This window comes from Aotus nancymaae, unplaced genomic scaffold (genome assembly GCF_030222135.1).
Source record: "Aotus nancymaae isolate 86718 unplaced genomic scaffold, 86718_ANA_hifiasm-v0.15.2.pri h1tg000028l, whole genome shotgun sequence".
Classification (NCBI taxonomy): domain Eukaryota; kingdom Metazoa; phylum Chordata; class Mammalia; order Primates; family Aotidae; genus Aotus; species Aotus nancymaae.
Window position 1 is genome coordinate 34,939,129 of NW_026988441.1, and position 19,329 is coordinate 34,958,457.

The 19,329-nt window shown below is 51.9% G+C and overlaps 1 protein-coding gene across 3 annotated transcripts in view; it reads left to right on the top strand.

Annotated features, from left to right (window-relative positions):
- OLFM2 (olfactomedin 2) overlaps positions 1 to 19,329 on the top strand; it is an 81,925-nt gene that overhangs the window by 12,799 nt on the left and 49,797 nt on the right. The window contains exon 1 of one of the 3 annotated variants that reach the window (XM_064381893.1): positions 8,102 to 8,424. The exons of 1 other annotated variant lie outside the window; for it this stretch is intronic. In XM_064381893.1, the coding sequence (XP_064237963.1) occupies positions 8,290 to 8,424 (135 nt within the window). In that variant the 5' untranslated portion in view covers positions 8,102 to 8,289. Of the gene's footprint in view, positions 1 to 8,101; positions 8,425 to 19,329 lie in introns of those variants that run through there. One more of the 3 variants, XM_064381894.1, reaches the window with a different exon arrangement.

Here is a 19,329-nt window from a genome sequence, read left to right on the forward strand (position 1 = left end):
ACTGCAACATCTGCCTCCCGGGTTCAAGTGATTCTCCTGCTTCAGCCTCCTGAGTAGCTGGGACTACAGGCACTTGCCACCACGCCCAGCTAATTTTTTGTATTTTTAGTAGAGATGCGGTTTCACCGTGTTGGCCAGGATGGTCTGGATCTCTTGACCTTGTGATCCACCCACCTCAGCCTCCCAAAGTGCTGGGATTACAGGCATGAGCCACCGCACCTGGCCCCAGAAGAAACTTTTTTCAGTGACTTACTAGCGTGATGCTCACAGTGATGATGATGGGGAAGAGGGGTCACTTTCTCGAGCTATTTCTGCATCAGGATTAGCTGGCTGTGGTGCTGGTTTGTATAGAGGAGGAGGGATGGGGAAGGGGGGGTGAAAAGTAAATAATCTCTCATTTCTGACCACGGGTACATCATTGCCAGGACCAGGGTGATGTAAGGAAGGAATCTTGGGATCAAAATTTAAGGAGACACTTATTCTCGTGTTAGTACGGTGCAGGGCACCTCAAAAAGGGAGCTTGCAGGGGAAGTTTAAAAATGCCTCCCCCAGCTGGGCACCATGGCTTATGCCTGTAATCCCAGCACTTTGAGAGGCCGAGGTGGGCAGATCACCTGAGGTTGGGAGTTTAAGACCAGCCTGACCAACATGGAGAAACCCCATCTCTACTAAAAATACAAAATTAGCCAGGTGTTGTGGTGCATGCCTGTAATCCCAGCTACTCAGGAGGCTGACTTCTTGAAGTAATGGGGGAAAAAAAAAAAGGAAGCTGAAGCAGGAGAATCGCTTGAACTCAGGAGGCGGAGGTTGTGGTGAGCCTAGATCACGCCATTGCACTCCAGCCTAGGCAACAAGAGTGAAACTCCGTCTCAAAAACAAAAAATGCCTCCCCCTTTGGTAGAGACAGGGTCTTGGTCTGTTGCCCAGGCTGGAGCACAGTGGGGCCATCGTTGCTCACTGCAGCCTCAAACTCTTGGACTTAAGCAATCCTCCCTCCTCAGCCTTTCAGGTAGCTGGGACTACAAAGACATGCCACCATGCCCAGCTACTTAAAAAAATTTAGGGGGTGGGGCCAGGTGTGGTGGCTCATACCTGTAATCAAAATCCCAGCACTTTGGGAGGCAGAAGTGGACAGATCACCTAAGGTCAGGAGTTTGAGACCAGCCTGGCCCATAAGGCGAAACCCTGTCTCTACTAAAAAAGATAATACAAAAATTAGCCAGGCATGGTGGCACAAATGTCTGTAATCTCAGCTACTCAGGAGGCTGAAGCACCAGGATCACTTAAACCCTGGAGGCAGAGGTTGCAGTGAGCCAAGATCTTGCCATTGCACTCCAGCCTGGGTGACAGAGCAAGACTCTGTCTCAAAAAAAAGGGTTTTTTTTTTTTGGCAGGGGCCAGGTGTGGTGGCTCATGCCTGTAATCCCAGCACTTTAGGAGGCTGAGGCAGATGGATCACCTGAGGTCAGGAGTTTGAGACCAGTCTGGCCAACATAGCAAAACCCTGTCTCTACTAAAAATACAAAAATTAGCCAGGCGAGGTGGCGCGTGCCTGTAATCCCAGCTTCTAGGGAGGCTGAGGCAAGGGAATTGCTTAAACTGGGAGGGGAAGGTTGCAATGAGCCGAGATGGGACCACTGCACTCCAGCCTGAGTGACAGAGTAAGACTCTGTCTCAAAAACAAACAAACAAAAAATTGGAAGAGAAGAGGTCTCACTGTGTTGCCCAGGCTGGTCTCGAACTCCTGGCTTCAAGCAGTTCTCCCACTTCAGCAGCCCAAAGTGCTGGGATGACAGGCATGAGCTACCACACCTGGTGGACCTCCTCTGTTTAGCAGTTTTATGGAGGTATAATTTACAGACCATAAAATTCACCTGTGTAAGCGTGCAATTCAATGACTTTTCGTAAATTTACAGAGTTGTGCAGCCATCACCCTGATCCAATATTAGAACATTTTCATCACCCCCAAAATGTCCCCATGCCCACTTGCATTCCATCTTCACTGCCGCCCCCAGTTCCAGGCAATCTCTCGTCTACTTTTTGTCTGTATTGATTTCCTCTCCCTGGACATTTTGCATAAATAGAATTATAAACTATGTGGCCTTTTGCGTCTGGCTCCTTTTACTTAGCAAAATGTTTTTGAGGATTGTCCACATTGTGGCATATATCAGGAGCGTGTTCTTTTTTATGGCTGAATGGCATTCCATTGTATGGATGTACCGTAATTTGTATTTATTTATTCACCAGTTGATGGATATCGGGATTGTTCATTATGACAAACGCTGCTCTGAATATTCTCATGGACATATGCTTTGGTTTCTCTTGGGTAGATGGAATTGTTGGGTCTTTAAAAAAAACTTTTAGGTTCTGGCGTGGTGGCTTATGCCTACAATCCCAGCGTTTTGAGAGGTTGAGGCGGGTGGATTGCCTGAGCCCAAGAGTTTGAGACCAGCCTGGGCAACATAGTGAGACTCCGTCTTTACAGAAAGCTTAAAAAATTAGCTGGGCACGGTGGTGTGCCTCTGTAATCTCAGCTATTCCGGAGGCTGAAGTGGGAGGATCACTTGAGCCCAGGAGTTTGAAGTTACCGTGAGCTATGATTGCACCACTGTACTCCAGCCTGGGCAACAGAGTGAGACACCCCTTAGCCCCTCAGCCTTAAAAAAATAAAAAAAGATGAAAGAATTAAAGTGGCCGGGCAGGGTGGCTCACACCTGTAATCCCAGCACTTTGGGAAGCCGAGGTGGGCGGATCTCTAGAGGTCAGGAGTTCGAGACCAGCCTGGCCAACATGGTGAAACCTCATCTCTGCTAAAAATACAAAAATTAGCCAGTCATGGTGGCATGAGCCTGTAAACTCAGCTTCTCAGGAGGCTGAGGGGTGAGAATCGCTGGAACCCAGGAGATGGAGGTTGCAGTGAGCAGAGATTGTGCCACTGCACTCCAACATGGGCAACAGAGCAAGACTCTATTGTAAGGGTCCTTGGGTTCTTGCCGAGTTTAAAATGAAGAAACCGAGGCCAGCACAACAAGATCCAATGCGAATTTATTCAGCTCCCGGGCGAGGTTCTGTGGTCCGACAGAGGGGCCAGAGAAGTCGCGCGGACTCCTCTCAGACATGGGGTTTTATAGGGAGCAGGCAAGCTTGCTATTGGCAGGTAGGCAGGGTTTGAATGCTATTGGGTAGATTTACAAGACTTCTTTTGCATTTTGGCGGGGTTCTTTAAGGGAGGGCTAGGCTGTGTGAGGGGGGGTGGGCGTGTCCGAGCGCCCAGAGAGGGAGGGGGGTGTGTCCGAGCGTCCAAAGAGGTGACCGGCCTTACATCTATCTCAAAACCAGTAAAAAAAGAACTAAAGTAGGGTAAGTGACAGAGAGTGGTGGGGGGCTCCGATTGTTGATGAGGTGACCAGGGACGGTCTTTTAGATAAGATCGCCATATCACTGAGGGTCTTGTTAGGGAAACAAACCACTCTACGTGTTTCAGAGAGGGGGAATTTATTTTTATGTATATATGCATGTATGTATTTTTATTTATTTATTTTTTGAGACAGAGTCTCACTCTGTTGCCCAGGCTGGAGTGCAATGCATGCTCTTGGTTCACTGCAAACTCTGCCTTCTGGGTTCAAGCAATTCTCCTGCCTCAGCCTCCCAAATAGCTGGGATTACAGGTGCGCACCACCACACCCTGCTGATTTTTGTATTTTTAAGTAGAGACGAGATTTTACCATGTTGGTCAGGCTAGTTTAGAACCCCTGACCTTGTGATCTGCCCGCCTCAGCCTCCCAAAGTGCTGGGATTACAGGCGTAAGCCACTGCACTCGGCTGTATTTATTTATATTTTGAGAAAAATTTTTGCTCTTGTTGCCCAGACTAGAGTGCAGTGGCGCGATCTCGCCTCACTGCAACCTCTGCTTCCTGGATTCAAGCCATTCTCCTGCCTCAGCCTCCCAAGTAGCTGGGATTATAGGCATGTGCCACCACTCCTGGCTAATTTGTGTATTTTTAGTGGAGATGGAGTTTCATCATGTTGGCCAGGCTGGTCTCAAACTCCTGACCCTCAAGTGATCCACCCGCCTCAGCCTCCCAAAGTGCTACAATTACAGGCATGAGCCACCGCACCCGGCCGAGGGGGAATTTAACACAGGGAATTGGTTAAGTGGGAGAACAAAGAGTTGAGAAGCCACATGGGATGATGAGGAAATCCGGAATAAGCTACAGCAGAAACCTATAGGAGGGACATGGCAAAGAGGGCATGTGATGAGGAAGGGACCCTTGGGTGGGAACTGGGATGATGGAGGAGGCGTAGCCACTGTCAGGAAACACCCTCCACCCCAAGCAGTAACAGAGGGGAGAAACATCCTGGCTTCTCCCTTCCTCTCCAACCGCCGATCTCCCTCCGTTGCCTCCCATTGGATAAACCAAACAGGCAGCCAGTATGCAGTGAAATCTGGGAAATGTAGTTTTCTGGGGGAAGGACAGGGTATGGCTCTGACCCGCACCATGACAGAGCAGAGATATAAATTAAATAAAGGGCTGGGAGTGGTGGTTTGCAACTGTAATCCCAGCTACTAGGGAGGCTGAGGTGGGAGGATCACTTCAGCCTAGGAGTCAAAGGCTGCATTGACAGTCTGAGTGACAGAGCAAGACCCTACCCCTTAAAAATACATTAATTAGGCAGGGAGCGGTGGCTCATGCCTGTAATCTCAGCACTTTGGGAGGCCGAGGTGGGTGGATCACCTGAGGGTCAGGAATTCGAGACCAGCCTGACCAACATGGTGAAACCCCATCTCTATTAAAAATACAAAAATTAGCTGGGCATGGTTGTGTGCACCTGTAGTCCCAGCTACTCAGGAAGGTGAGGTGGGAGGATTGCTTGAACCCAGGAGGCGGAGGTTGTAGTAAGCTGAGATCCTGGCACTGCACTCCAGCCTGGTGACAGATCGAGACTCTGTCTCAAAAAAGGAAAAAAAAAAAAACAAGTAGAGGACCAAGCCGTGTGGGCATCCTTGGTAATAGTGTTTTCGGTAGAGGTAACAGGAAGTTCAAAGGTCCTGAGGTAGGAGTGTCCCAGATGGAGCCAAAACATTGCGAGTGGGTATGGTGGTCCAGGCAAATGAGAGGGGCAGGGAACCTAGGTCAAAGCCCTGAGAGTTACAGCCTTTTAGGGAGCAGCAGCAGACAGCCACGGCACAGCCAGAAAGGTGGATGCAGAACTGGGAAGCGATACATTGTCTCTGAAAGTCAAGGGAAAAAGGAGTTTCAAGAAGGTGATGGTGTACTGAGACTGACTTACTGTGAGAATGACCTAATGAGGACTGGCATGAGAGTGTGCACCTGGCAAATTGGCACCTTTGGTGAGAGGAGTTTTGGAAACATGGGGGAGGTGGCAGGCGAGGAATTAAATGCAAGCAAGTGCCAACTCACACTCCTTGGATAAGCTTGGATGCATTGAACTAAGGCAGTTTCCCACAGCACCCATGGCCAGAGGGTGAGAAAGTATCTCTGGGGTCCAAATTGTCTAAGCCAGGAGGCCGGGAGCCCAGTTGGTCTTGGGGTCTGAAATCAGACAGACCTGGGTTCAAAACCTGGGCCCCCACTTCCCTGCTGGGTTCCCCTGAACTGGGCACCTCTCCTCTCTGAGCTCAGTTTCCTCACCCGGAAATAGGGGTGTCACTGTACTGTTCATGGATGTTAACAATGGTTAACATCCAGGCGGCCGCCAGCAATGGTTAACAATGCATCTGCAAAGTGTTCAGCACTCATCAATGAAAACTTTGGAACAAGCTGGCAAGAACTCATCTTTTTTTTTTTTTTTTTTTTTTTGGAGACAGGATCTCACTCTGTCTGTTGCCCAGGCTGGAGTGCAGTGGCTTTATCTTGGCTCACTGCAACCTCCACCTCCCAGGTTCAAGCGATTCTCCCGCCTCAACCTCCCGAGTGTCTGGGATTACAGGTGTGTGCCATCATACCCGGTTAATTATTGTATTTTTAGTAAGGATGGGGGTTTCATCATGTTGGCCAGCTGGTCTCAGACTCCTGGCCTCAAGTGATCCACCTGCCTCAGCCTCCCAAAGTGCTGGGATTACAGGTGTGAGCTACTCTGCCCCACCTCAAATAATAATGCCAGCTACTATTTGAAAAACCTACCATGTCCCAGACACTCCTCAAGTATTTTACAAACATCATCCTCCTTTATTCTCCCCCTGGCTCACTCCAACCTCCCTGGCCTCCTTCTTGGTCCTTGAACACTCCTGCTTCGGGGCCTTTGCACTTGCTGTTCCTGTTGCCTGGAACTCTCTTTTCCCAGATATCCAGATGGTTCCCTTCCTCACTTTCTTTAGGTCTCTGCTTAAACGCCCCTTTCTCCAATCAGCCTGTTTAAAGTTTACTTCCCCTTCCTCCTAATATCCTAAGTACTTAACCTTTTCCCTCTATTTCTTGACTGTCTCACCCCCTAGAATATTCATCTTTATATCTGGCCTGGAGGCTCGCTCCTGGAATCCCAACACTTTGGGAGGACGAGGTGGGAGGATCGATTGAGGCCAGGAGTTCAAGACCAGCCTGGGCAACATAGCGAGTTGCCCATCTCTACCTTAAAAAAAAAAGAAAAACGGTTAACGCCCTTTTCTGCCTTAGCCCACCTGCACCCAGGTGAATAAAAAGAAAGAAAGAAAAAGAATATTCAATTTCACACAGACGGACATTTTTGTCTGTTGTTCACAGTGCCTGGGACGTAGTAGATGCTCAGTAAATTACCTGATTCTCAGGATAACCAAATCCTTTACAGGTGTTAGGTTTCCATTACCCACTTGGCAGATAGGGAAACTGAGGCAGAGACGAACAGGCATCGCTGTAGTTTACACCTGCATCTCGGTGTTGTCCAGCTCAGGAAAAAAAGACGGTTCCGGACCCCCTGCCCCACTCCCCGCTCATGTTTGGCGCTTCTCCCGAGCCCTAGCCCGAGGCCCGAGGCCACCGCCTGGAAAGGCCTGAGTCATCGCCGCCTCCAGACGGCGGCGGCCGCGGGCTGAGGGCGACGGCGACGGCGGCGGCGGCGGCGCGAGGTGATGCGGGGACGCCAGGAGGGGGCGTGAGTGCAGGCAAAACAGAGGAAATTAAAACCCGCCAGGCGCTCCTCTCCGCGGCCCCGCAGCCGCCGCCGCCGGCTGGTGCGTGGGCGGACGGGTGGGCGGCGAGGGCACTGCGCTTCCCGCTCCCCCGAGCGGGCGGGCCCGGAGCGGGTCCCCGGGGTCGCGAGGAAGGTCCGAAGTGTGAGTGCCCCGCCCCTACCCCAAGTTCAAGTTGCGAGTCTACACCCGCCCGGGACTCGCCTCCTTAAAGCTGCGTACTGGGTCCCCGCGGTCCCTGGGTAGGAAGCTGCCCTTGGCAGTCGTGGGAACTCCTCCCCCGGCTGAAATGACCCCACGACCGCACCTGCACCCAAGCAATTGCGTCTGCTGGCCCTGGATCGCGCCACCTTGGGGGCCCGAAATGACCGAGGGATCCCTAGAGTGATCGCGGTGCCGGGAAGGAAGCCCCTTCCCCCAGCTACAGGAAACCCTTGGAGACCCGATTCATGGGAGCGCACGAGCGCGTCGCCCCCCACGCCCCTCAGTGCCGGCTTTCCGAGGTTTTAGGGAGCCAGGGTGGGTGTCCCAACAGTAGGTGGGTGGGGACTTGCGACTCCGGCCCCCTGACCGCCTTGGGTGGCCGGGGTGGGCCAAGTGCGTCTTTATTCGCAGGGTCCGGCGGCTGGGGCTTGGAGAGGGGCTGCGCGCGGGAGGGGGCCCGGGAACACCGCCTAGAGGGAGGGGGGGGCGGGAATACCGCTGGGGGCGGGGCTGGGGATGCCACCGCGGTGGGTGTGGGGCGCTTGGGGAATGCCGCTGGGGGCGGTCCCCCACCCCGTGAGCGGTCCCCGACGGGGGGCGGGCGAGGCCGCCGGGTGAGGGGTGAGGGCAGTCTGGGCGCCCCCCACCCCCCGCCGGGCTCCGGGCAGGAGCCGTGACGTCACGGCGGCTGGAAGTGCCCGGCACGGAGGCGCGGGAGGGGGCGGGGGGCCGAGCCGGCGCTTTATAAGAGGAGCCCGCCAGGCGCGCGGAGCCGCAGCCCGCGTCCCCGAGCCCCCCACCGTCCCGGCCCGGACCCGCCCCCCACCCCCGCAGCTCGCGCTCGGGCCCCCTCTCCCAAGTGCCCCGGGGCGTCTGGGTGGCCAGGGCCGGAGCGCCCCGCGGCGGGCCGGAGCAGGGACGAGCGGCGGGCGGCCGCGGGGCATGAGGCGGGGGCGCGATGTCGGTGCCGCTGCTCAAGATCGGGGCCGTGCTGAGCACCATGGCCATGGTCACCAACTGGATGTCGCAGACGCTGCCCTCGCTCGTGGGGCTCAACGGCACCGTGTCCCGTGCTGGCGCCTCCGAGAAAATCGTGAGTGGCCGCCGCGAGGGGGGCGCTCCCGGGGGGCGTGGTGCCCGCGCCACCGCCGCTGCCGCCGCCGCCGCAGCCCCCGGGGGCCCCCACCTGTCCCCCCCAACCTCCGTGCTCCCCACGACCCTGCCCGGCGCGCCTGGGTAGGGGACGCCCTCTCAGGGCTCCAGGGTCGGACGTGGAGGCAGAAGCAGCCCCGGGACCCCCAGCCACCTCCGCGCCGTTTAGCATGGTTCTTGCTGTTATTATCGATTATTATTATTATTAGTGAGCAATGTCTGAGCGCCAACAGCGTACCAGGCTCGCTCCGGCCCCAGGGCGGAGGCGACAAGGGCTGCGGAATTGAGCCCGGTCCGGGCTGAACGGGGTGCAGCGGAAGGGTGAGACTCAAGGGACCCTGACTCTGAAAAAGGGGAGGATCCAGGGGTCTCCGAGTGTTTCCACCTTGAGGGTCTCTGCCTGGCTGCGTCTCAGCGTCTCTGAGTAGTTCTGTCTCCATTCATTTCCCCTGCTTTGCGTCTTTGGGTCTCTTTCTATTAATATTTCTGGCTCTGGCTCTGGCTCTGTGGCACTGTCTGAGAGTTTGTATCTCTTTTTGTCTCTTTTTCTCTCCCCTGCATCCCCGCCTCCATTCTTGCCTCGCCATGTGCTGAATATTTATCCCCATAACTCATCCTCCCTGGGAGGTAGACTGGGCGCAGACTGGGGCCGGAGCTGACGCTGCCTCCAGGAGCTCCGGGATTGCGCCTTCCCATCCCATCCCCCTTTGTGGCTTTATCTTCCAGCTTCCCCACCACAGAGCTTCCCTGGGTCGGGGGAGAAGGAGAGAGCTCTGTCGGGTTCATGGTGGTGTCCTGGGGAGAGAGGGGAGGGGCTTCCTTCATTGCAAACTTCCCTGGGCCTCCTCCAGATGTGCCCCTCCCCTCCCACTCCACCACCCTCTGGCAGCCACATTCCTCTTCCAACTGTTTGGGGGGCTCCTCCCAAATCGTCCCCCAAACCCAGGCTGGGATGCCTGGGACTCCCTTTCTTTAGCTCCAACTTCACCAACCCTCCCTTGCTTAGCCCCAAGTGGTCATCATGAAGCTTCTTTCTCTCTCTTTGCTACGGGCAAAGAAGAATTTGCTCCCTAGGGTCGTAGGCAGCTGTGTGTGTGGTGGTGGTGGGGACATCTGAGAAGGCTTTGTCCAGCCCCTGGTGGGGGTGGTATTAGGCTTGACACAGGTGAGAGCTTTCAGGCCAGATTCTCAGACTTGCAGCCGAAGTGTGCTTTCTGTGTGTCTGTCACATCAAGTGCTGTTTTTTGGGTATGTCCTGGTATGTCTATATGTACGTGTTTCTGTGTGTATATGGGGGGATGGGAGTGGAGAAAGTTGATGTGCATTGCCGGCATGGGGTCTGGATGTGTCTTCTGGTGTCTGAGGGTACATCCCAGAATGAGTGTGGGTGTGTCCCAGAGTGACTGTGCTTGGGTTTGGACGTATCTGTGTGTGTATCTGCAATTGCCTGGCCCTACTATGGGTTTGCATTGTTACAAGATTGCATGTGTGCATATGACTTGTTATACATGAGTATGACACAGGCTTCTTGCTGTTGTCATCTGAGAAGGGAGGGAGATGGTATGTCATTGAAATCCGAAGCTAAATTTCCCTCTACCGCCATCAAAAGCGTGTGTCTGTGTGCATGTGTTCTGTGCAGGTGTGTGTAAATGTGTGTATGTGGTGTGTCTGCAGAATGTATACATAAGTGTATAAGCATGTCTATGAGTTAGGGTTTTGTGTGTGTATACGTACCTGTGCAGATGTGTGTGTGCAAGTATCTTTGTGTGCATATGTGTGGACAGATAGGTCTTTGTAAGTGTGTGCATGTAAGTGCAAGTGCGTATTTATGAATGTGGTGTGTGTGCCTGCCTTGTAGGCATGCGGGTAGGATGCTCTGTGTGCTGCGTGTTTTCCGTGTGTATATGTGCGCCCAAACAGACCTGATCCCTACTCTGGCCCATTCGTAGCTCACAGCACCTCCATCCAGTGCTTCCATGAATTCACCTGGTGAAAGCCAGTGGCTCTCCCATCCCTGATTCCACCCCATCCCTCAGTCTTATTATACTTTGTCAAAAGGGAACTGGGAAGTGAGATGTTAAGGTACTCAGGGTGAGGGCTGGGAGGGGACTGTGACATAAGGATGTCTATCTTGGGAGTCTGATAGACCTACGTTGAAATCTAGATTTTGTCCCCAACTTACTCTATGACTCTGGCCAGTGACTTTGTCACTCTGAGCTATTGTTTTCTCATCTATAAAATGGGAATGATGTCTCACCTCACAGAATTGTTGTGGGTAGCAGAGATCTGCTGTTCAAATTCCCATCCTCTCACCCTTCCATATATCTCTTCATCCATCCATCCATCCATCCATTATTTCATCTATCCATCTGTTTTTACGTACATCCTTCCATCTGTCTTGCTATCCATCTCCATTCATTCATTCATTCATCCACCCACTCATTATTCCATCAGTCCGTCCATCTATCCATCCATTATTTCATCTACCCGTCCATTTTCATACCCGTCCTTCCATCTCCCTTGCTCTCCATCTCTCTATCCATTCACTCATACACCCACCCATTATTCCATCTGTCCGTCCATCTGTACATCCATCCTTTCACACATCCATCCCTTTATCTTTCCACACTTCTCTTTCATCTTTCCATGATTTATCATTTGTCTCTCTGTCCTTTCATGGATTCATTCTTCTATCCATCCATCTCTCTATCCATGCATTCATCAATTCCTCCATCGACCAATTATTTATCATCTAACCATCTCTATTTCTATATTCTATGCATCCATCCTTCCACCATCCATCTAACCTCTCCATCCATTCATCTGTCCTTCCATCCATTTTATTTATTCCACAAAACTATTTTCTTTAAAAGATAGAGTCTCACCATGTTTGCCCAGGCTGGTCTTGAACTCCTGGGCTCAAGGGATCCTCTAACCTCGGCCTCTAAAATGCTGGGATTGCAGGCAGGAGCCACCAGCACCTGGCCTAGTCCACAAGACTGTCAAGTGCCTCTCTGGCACTGAGCTGGGGGTTTTCATACATAAAAATGCTTTTGGTGGTTTTCATACATAAAAATGTCAAGCATTTTTATGTTTGAAAACCCCCAGCTCAGTGCCTAAGATAACAGATGCTCAGTTAGTGATAAGATGTTTGAGTTAAACATATCTATGGGTTTGAATTCTGGCCCTGTAATTTACTAGCTGTGTGACTTTAATTTCTCTAAGCCCCAGTTTCCTTACTGTGATGATGATGATGATTATTATTATTATTATTTTTAGAGAAAGAGTCTCACTCTGTCACCCAGGCTGGAGTGCAATGGTACAATCATAGCTCACTGAAATCTGGAACTCCTGGGCTCAAGTCATTCTCCGGTCTTAGCCTCCTGAGAAGCTGGGATTCTATTTCCTTATTAGTCAGGGGGAATTTAGAGTCTTCATGAGACTGTAAGATCCTTGAAGATGTCTGTGTTTTGCTCACTACTGAACCCTAAGGCATGACGCATAGTAGGCCTACAATAAGTATTTGTCAAATGACTGAATCTACAATCACACTTTCATAAGGATTTGTGGATTCCTCCTTCAAACGGAAACAAACAAATAACGGGCACATAGTAGGTGTTTAGTAAGGAGGGGTTGTTTTGTTTGCCCTTCTAGCCAAGCCTGGAATAAATGTTTCTCAAGTGTCTAAATCAATTTCACCTTCCTCAGGACTGGGGGAGAATGGGAGGTGACCAGGCACATAGTAGGTGCTCAGTTAGGAGGAGATGTCAGAAGGTGAGCGCACCAACGCTGGGGAGGCCGAGAGGTTCGGGAAACGAAGCAGTGTGGATTCCCAGAGTCAGGAGGTGGAGGGTTGGATGCTGGTGTTTGGCTTTGAAAAGGACTCAGTGGTGTGGTGGGGGTGAGCCTAGAGCCTCGGAGGTCCTGCTTCTCTCTGGCTTCCTCCTCCTGAATTGCAGAAGCAGCTTAGCATTCCTGTGGTTACAGACCATCTCTGGGAAGGTGCAGGGAGGAAGCTGCTGCTACAACCTTTGGCCAACTCCCAGCCGTAAACCATCCCTGTGAGACGGGAGCCTTAGGCGGAATGGCTCCTCACCTGGGGATCATAAATCCAGGACCAGACTAAGAGCTGTCAGCTGTATTGCCAGCCATGGCCATCATTTCGGGGCTTGAAGTGAAATACCTGAATCTTGCATGTTATACCCTTAACCATCCCCTCCTCCTGGAGAGAAGAGGTGATGGGGAGGAGTGTGCTATTTTAGGGGGACCTTTTGCTTTATGGGAAGAATAGGGAGGGGCTGAGCAGCTCTCAGCAAAAAGCACTTAGAGTGACACCGGGGCTCATGCCTGTAATTCTCAACCTTTGGGAGGCAGGAGTGGGAAGATTGCTTAAGGCCAAGAGTTCGAGACCAGCCTGGGCAATATAGCAAGATCCTGTCTCTACAAAAAAATTAAAATAGGCCTAGCACAGTGGCTCACATGTGTAACCCCAGTACTTTGGGAGGTCTAAGTGGGAAGATTGCTTAAGGCCAGGCATTCAAGACCAGCCTGGGCAATATAGCAAGACCTCCATCTCTACACAGAAAGAAAATAAATTTTTAGCTGGGTACAGTGGCTCACACCTGTAATCCCAGCACTTTGGGAGGCCGAGGTAGGTGGATCACCTGAGGTCGGGAGTTCAAGACCAGCCTGGCCAACATGGTGAAACTCAGTCTCTACTAGAAATACAAAAATTAGCCAGGGGGGTGGGGGCCACCTGTAATCCTGGCTACTCAGTAGGGTGAGGCAGGGGAACTCAGGAGACAGAAGTTGTAGTGAGCCAAGATCGAGCCATTGCACTCCAGCTTGGGTAACAAGAGCAAAACTCCATCGAAAGAAATAAAGAAAGAAAAAGAAAAAGAATTAGCTGGGCATCATGGTACCCACCTGTAGTCACAGCCACTCAGGAGGGTAAAGCATGAGGTTTGCTTGAACCCAGGACTTGGAGGCTGCAGTGAGCTAGGATTGCACCTGCACGTCAGCCTGGGTGACAGAGTGAAATTCTGTCTCAACAACAATAGCAACAACAATAGGCCAGGCGCGGTGGCTCACGCCTGCAATCCCAGCACTTTGGGACGCCAAGGTGGGTGGGCACCTGAGGTCAGGAATTTGAGACCAGCCTGACTAACAAGGAGAAACTCCATCTCCACTGAAAATACAAAATTAGCTGGGCGTGGTGGCGCATGCCTGTAATCCCAGCCGCTTGGGAGGCTGAGGCAGGAGAATCTCTTGAACCCGGGAGGCGGAGGTTGTGGCGAGCCGAGATCGTGCCATTGCACTCCAGCCTGCGCCTAGGAACTTCATCTAAAAAAAAAAAAGAAGAAGAGAAGAATTAGATAGAGTGGCCTCTCTGAGGAAGTAACATATATGCAAGAGAAGAAAGGCTGTGACGGGGGAAAGAGGGAGGATTTGGGGAGGCAGAGAGTTACAGGTGGAGGGAACAGCCCTGTAAAGGCCCTGAGGCGAGACCTTGCCTGGCGGATTGGAGGAACAGGGAGGAGGCCCATGTCTGGAGCATAGTGAGCAAGGGGAAGAGAGAGAGGAGGTGAGGGAAGGGAGGTGATGAGAGCCATATCATGTCATGGGCAGAGGGATCTTGCAGGGACTTTAGATGTTTTTTAATTTTAATTTTATTTTTTTGAGACAGAGTCTCACTCTGTCGCCCAGGCTGGAGTACAGTAGTACAGTCTTTGCTCACTGCCACCTCTGCCTCCTGGGTTCAAGCGATTCTCCTGCCTCAGCCTCCCAAGTAGCTGGGATTACAGGCGTCCGCCACCACGCCCGGCTAATTTTTTTGTATTTTTAGTAGAGATGGAATTTCGCCATGTTGGCCAGGCTGGTCTCAAACTCCTGACCTCAAGTGATCCACCCGCCTCTGCCTCCCAAAGTGCTGGGATTACGGGCATGAGTCACCATGCATATTTCTGTCTCTTTATCTCATTCGTGTCTGTCTCTCTATGTCTCTCTGCATGTCTGTCTCTGTCTCTGGGATTCTGTTTCCATCTCACCGTAGGACCCCAACAGGGACCATGGGAAACAGACCAGAATTCTTGGACCAGAAAGACTCTAGGGCCAGGACCTGTGTTGGATGTTAGGAAGGATTTGGTGATAGAGGCAGGATGACCCAGACTACCTCTCTCATTCATTCATTCATTCATTCATTCATTTATTTTGAGATGGAATCTTACTCTCACCCAGGCTGGAGTGTACTGGCGAGATCTTGGCTCAATGCAACCTCCCTCAATTGCCTCCCAGGTTCAAGTGATTCTCCTGCCTCAGCCTCCTGGGTAGCTGAGACTACAGGCATACGCCACCATGCCCGGCTAATTTTTATATTTTTAGTAGAGACGCGGTTTCAACCATGTTGGCCAGGCTGGTCTCAAACACCTGACCTCAAGTGATCTGCCCACCTCAGCCTCCCAAAGTGCTGAGATTACAGGTGTGAGCCACCATGCCTGGCCTCAGACCACCTCTCTTGAAGGCCCCAGAGAGAGATGTTGGGGGTGTCTGGACCCCCTGGGTGTGCTGGTGATGGGGCTAAGCATTGACTGGAGATGGAAGTGGGCTCCCACACTCCAGGTGACCCCTTACCCCCACTGCACCCCAGCACCATTCCACCTCCCTGCTGCCACTCAGGAGGGCGTCCCTCTAGGACCCAGCCACCAGGCCCAGTACTGGCTCCAAGATGGAACAGCTGTCTGGGCTGCAGCTGCAGAAGCTCATTTTGAACAAGGGAGATGATTGCAGGAGTGATTGGGGGAGGGAGAGGGAAGGGGAGGATAGCTAGGGCCAAAAGGAATCAGGCCTGATTGTTACCGCTGCTACTGCAGAGAATGGATTGCCCAGGAGATGGGGGAGGCCAAACCAGGCAGGAAAAGGCAGAGGAGAGGTTTGTCTGCCCAGCCTCGCGTCCATCTGTCCCCACTCTGGTCCTCCCAGTTGCAAAGTTTCTCTGCCTGCGTCTCTCTCTTCCTGTATCTCAGAGTCTGCATCTCTGACTCTGCAGTTCGGTTTGTATTTCAGTTCCGCATCTCCCTTTGCCTCATCTCTCTGTCCCTCCGCCTGGATCTCTGAATCTCTGAGCCTTCCTGCCTGTCCCTCGGTGCCACTGTCATGATCAGATACACAGCTAAGATTCCAGCAGCTCTTGGGAGCGTTCTTTCTTGTCTTGTCATTTATTTCTGTGATACTCAGGGGCCAGAGACACATAGAGGTGACAAATTCCCAGGAAACGGATGGAATGGTGTCCTTCAATAAAGGGATATTTGCAAAGATATCTCAATTAGGACTAATTAATTAAGCGAGCCACTTCCCCTGCCCTCTCCCCCCACCCTGCATGCCCGCAGCCTCCTGAGAGGGAACCATCCAATGAATGGATGGCAGAGCCTGGTGCTCAGACAGTGTCTCAATGTTTAATTTATAGCAGCCTTCTCCCCGCTGCCCCATCAATCCATCTGGAAGGGCAAGGTGGCCGCGGGCGTGGAGACTCTGGCATAGGCTGGAGACCTGCCTGGCCCCCGCAAAAGCGTGCTTGGGAGTGTGTGCACGCCCCTGCGTGTCAGAGCATGTCATAGCACGTTTGGATGTATCTTCATGGTGAGCGTGCCCCTTCATGTAAGGGGAATCTGATGGCCATCGGCTGTGTCTGGACCCAAGGGACGTGTTGGCGTAGATTAGAGCGTGTCTTGTGTGTGGAACATCTGAGTGTGGCAAAGGCAGGTCTGACTGTGTGGAGGTGCCATGGGGTGTGTGGTGCACATCTGAGGATGTGGCACTTGTTGGGGCTGCTCAGGGTATAGCTCCTGTGCCAGGCTGCCAAGGCCTGTACTTGCAGGTAAAGCATCTCTTCTCAAGGGCATGCCAAGGTAGGTTTTTGGCAAGGGCTCCTGGGAGGAGCAGCAGAGACAGAACAAGGATCTTCCACTTCCAAGAGGAGCCAGTCTGAATCTTTCCAGCCCCTTTAGCACTAGGGCTTAGGAAGGTTGAGTTCCAACTTTTTTTTTTTTTCTCCCAAGACAGGGTCTCACTCTGTTACCTAGACTGGAGTGCAAGGGCATGATCATAGCTCACTGTAGCTTTGACGTCCTGTGCTCAAGCGGTCCTCCTGCCTGAGCCTCCCAAATAGCTGGGACTACAGGTGTGCACCACCACGCTATGCTAATTTTTTTTTTTTTTTTTTTTTTTAGACAGAGTTTTGCTCTTGTTGCCTAGGCTGCAGTGCAATGACGTGATCTCAGCTCATTGCAACTTCTGTCTCCCGGGTTCAATTGATTCTCCAGTCTCAGCCTCCTGAGTATCTGGGATTAAAGGCACCGGCTACTACGCCTGGCTAATTTTTGGTATTTTTAGTAGAGACGGGTTTTCACCACATTGGCCAGGCTGGTCTCGAACTCCTGATCTCAGGTGATCCACCCGCCTCGGCCTCCCAAAGTGCTGGGCCACCTGGCTATGCCCAGCCACCTGGCTAATTTTTTAATTTTGTATTGAGATAGAGCTCATATGTGGCCCAGGCTGGTCTCAAATTCCTGTCCTCAAGTGATCCTCCCACCTTGGCCTCCCAAAGTGTTGGGATTACATCCGTGAGCCAACATACCTGGCTAGAATTCCAACTCTTGATGTAATAGTTGCTTTTCTGTCCTCTGGCTTCCCTCCCCCAGTGTGTGGCTTCAGAATCCCCAGTTTTCCTCATCTGTCTAGTTCTAACAGGCCCCCCAGAGTCACTTCTCAACCCCACTTCTGCTTGCCCCTTCACACCCCACACAGAGGAGCTGCCAGTGCTGAGGGAAAGTGTTGCCTCTTAAGTGTAGTTTTCTAGTTATGAAGCCCTCAGTATAATACTCAGCCTGGGCTGGGCATGGTTTCTCATGCCTGTAATCCCAGCACTTTGGGAGGCCAACGTGGGTGGATCACCTGAGGTCAGGAGTTTGAGACCAGCCTGGCCAACATGGTGAAACCCCATTTCTACTAAAAATATGAAAATTAGCCAGACATGGTGGTGCATACCTGTAATCCCAGCTACATGGGAGACTGAGGCAGGAGAATTGCTTGAACCAAGGTGACGGAGGTTGCAGTGAGCCAAGATTGTGCCACTGCACTCCAGCCTAGGTGACACGGCAAGACTCCATCTCAAAAACAAAACCAAACACACACTCACACACACACACACACACACAGACAATAAGGGTGGTTCAGACAGGTCTGATGATGCAACCCTCAGTGTAGTGCCCATCATAGTGATGTGGGCTTCAGTATAATGACAAGTCTGGTAATGCAGCCCTCAGTGTTGTGCCCATCATAACGATGTGGGCTTCAGTATAATGACAAGTCTGGTAATGGAGCCCTCAGTGTAGTGCCCATAATAGTGATGTGGGCTTCAGTATAATGACAAGTCTGGTAATGCAGCCCTCAGTGTTGTGCCCATCATAACGATGTGGGCTTCAGTATAATGACAAGTCTGGTAATCAGCCCTCAGTGTATTGCCCATCAGAGTAATGCAACTTTCAGTAGAATAACAAGTAGATGCAGCCTTTAGTGTGATGCCAGGACAGTATTGGGGCCAAAACGTATCTTGAAATGTGACTTTGTTTCTGCAGATAGATACTGGCTGGGGCACTTGCTGCAGTGAGGAGAAAAGGAAATTTGTTTATTCTTGGGAGTGCATTCTCTGGCTATTCCGGGAGTCCAGGGTTCCCTAAACCTGCTGGCCAAGGCTGGCTCCATTAGCCCTTGCAAGTGCCATGTGACCTCAGCAGGACATCAGGCGTATTAGGAGAGCAGAAGTTCTGCAGGAATATTTCAGGTCTCACTGTAATGCTAATGAGTTCGTTGGGGAGATGGCAGCTGACAGATGCATACAGATGCCAATTCCTCCTGAAAGGAGCGTAGGAATGTTCGTGGATACGGGCAGCTGGACACAGATGAGTGTGGAGACTTATTCATGGAAGGGCAGAGTTGTTACTTAAATGGACCCAAGTGTGTGGCTTCTGGGTGGATGGATAACATGTTAGTGAATAACATGTGTGTAGCTCCTGGTGGGCATATATGTGTGTACCTGGCTGTTCAGGAGAGCACACGGAGGGCCATGGGTGTTCCTAGGAAGGCATTCACCTGTGTGATGGGCTCACACACTGGCACACGTGGCAGAGCTATTTGTGCGTATGGGTGCACTGCTGTGCATGGCTGCAGAGTGGCACATGTACGTGAATTATCAAGGATAGAAGCAATGTCCGGGTGCAGTGGCATATACCTGTAATCCCAGCTCTTTGAGAGGCTGAGGTGGGAGGATCGCTTGAACCCAGGAGTTCAAGACCAGCCTGGGCAACATAGTGAGATCCTGTCTCTACAACAAAATATGTAAACGTTAGCCAGGCATGGTGATGCCTGCCTGTGATCCCAGCTACTCAGGTAGTCAAGGCTGCAGTGAGCTATGATTGTACCAGCACTCCAGCCTGGGTGACAGAGTGAGAACTTGTCTCTAAAAAACACAAACAAACAAACAAAGAAACAAAAACAAAAAAGGCTGGGCGATCCTCCCACCTGGTCTTGAACTTCTGGGCTCACACCTGTAATCCTAGCACTTTGGGAGGCCACGGCGGGCAGATCACTTGAGGTCAGGAGTTGATGAGCAGCCTGGCCAACGTGGTGAAAACCCACCCATCTCTGCTAAAATACAAAAATTAGTCAGGCGTGGTGGTGGGCACCTGTAATCCCACTACTCGGGAGGCTGAGGCAGGAGAGTCGCTTGAACCCAAAAGGTGGAGGTTTCAGTGAGCCAAGATCATGCTGTTGCACTCCAGCCTGGGTGACA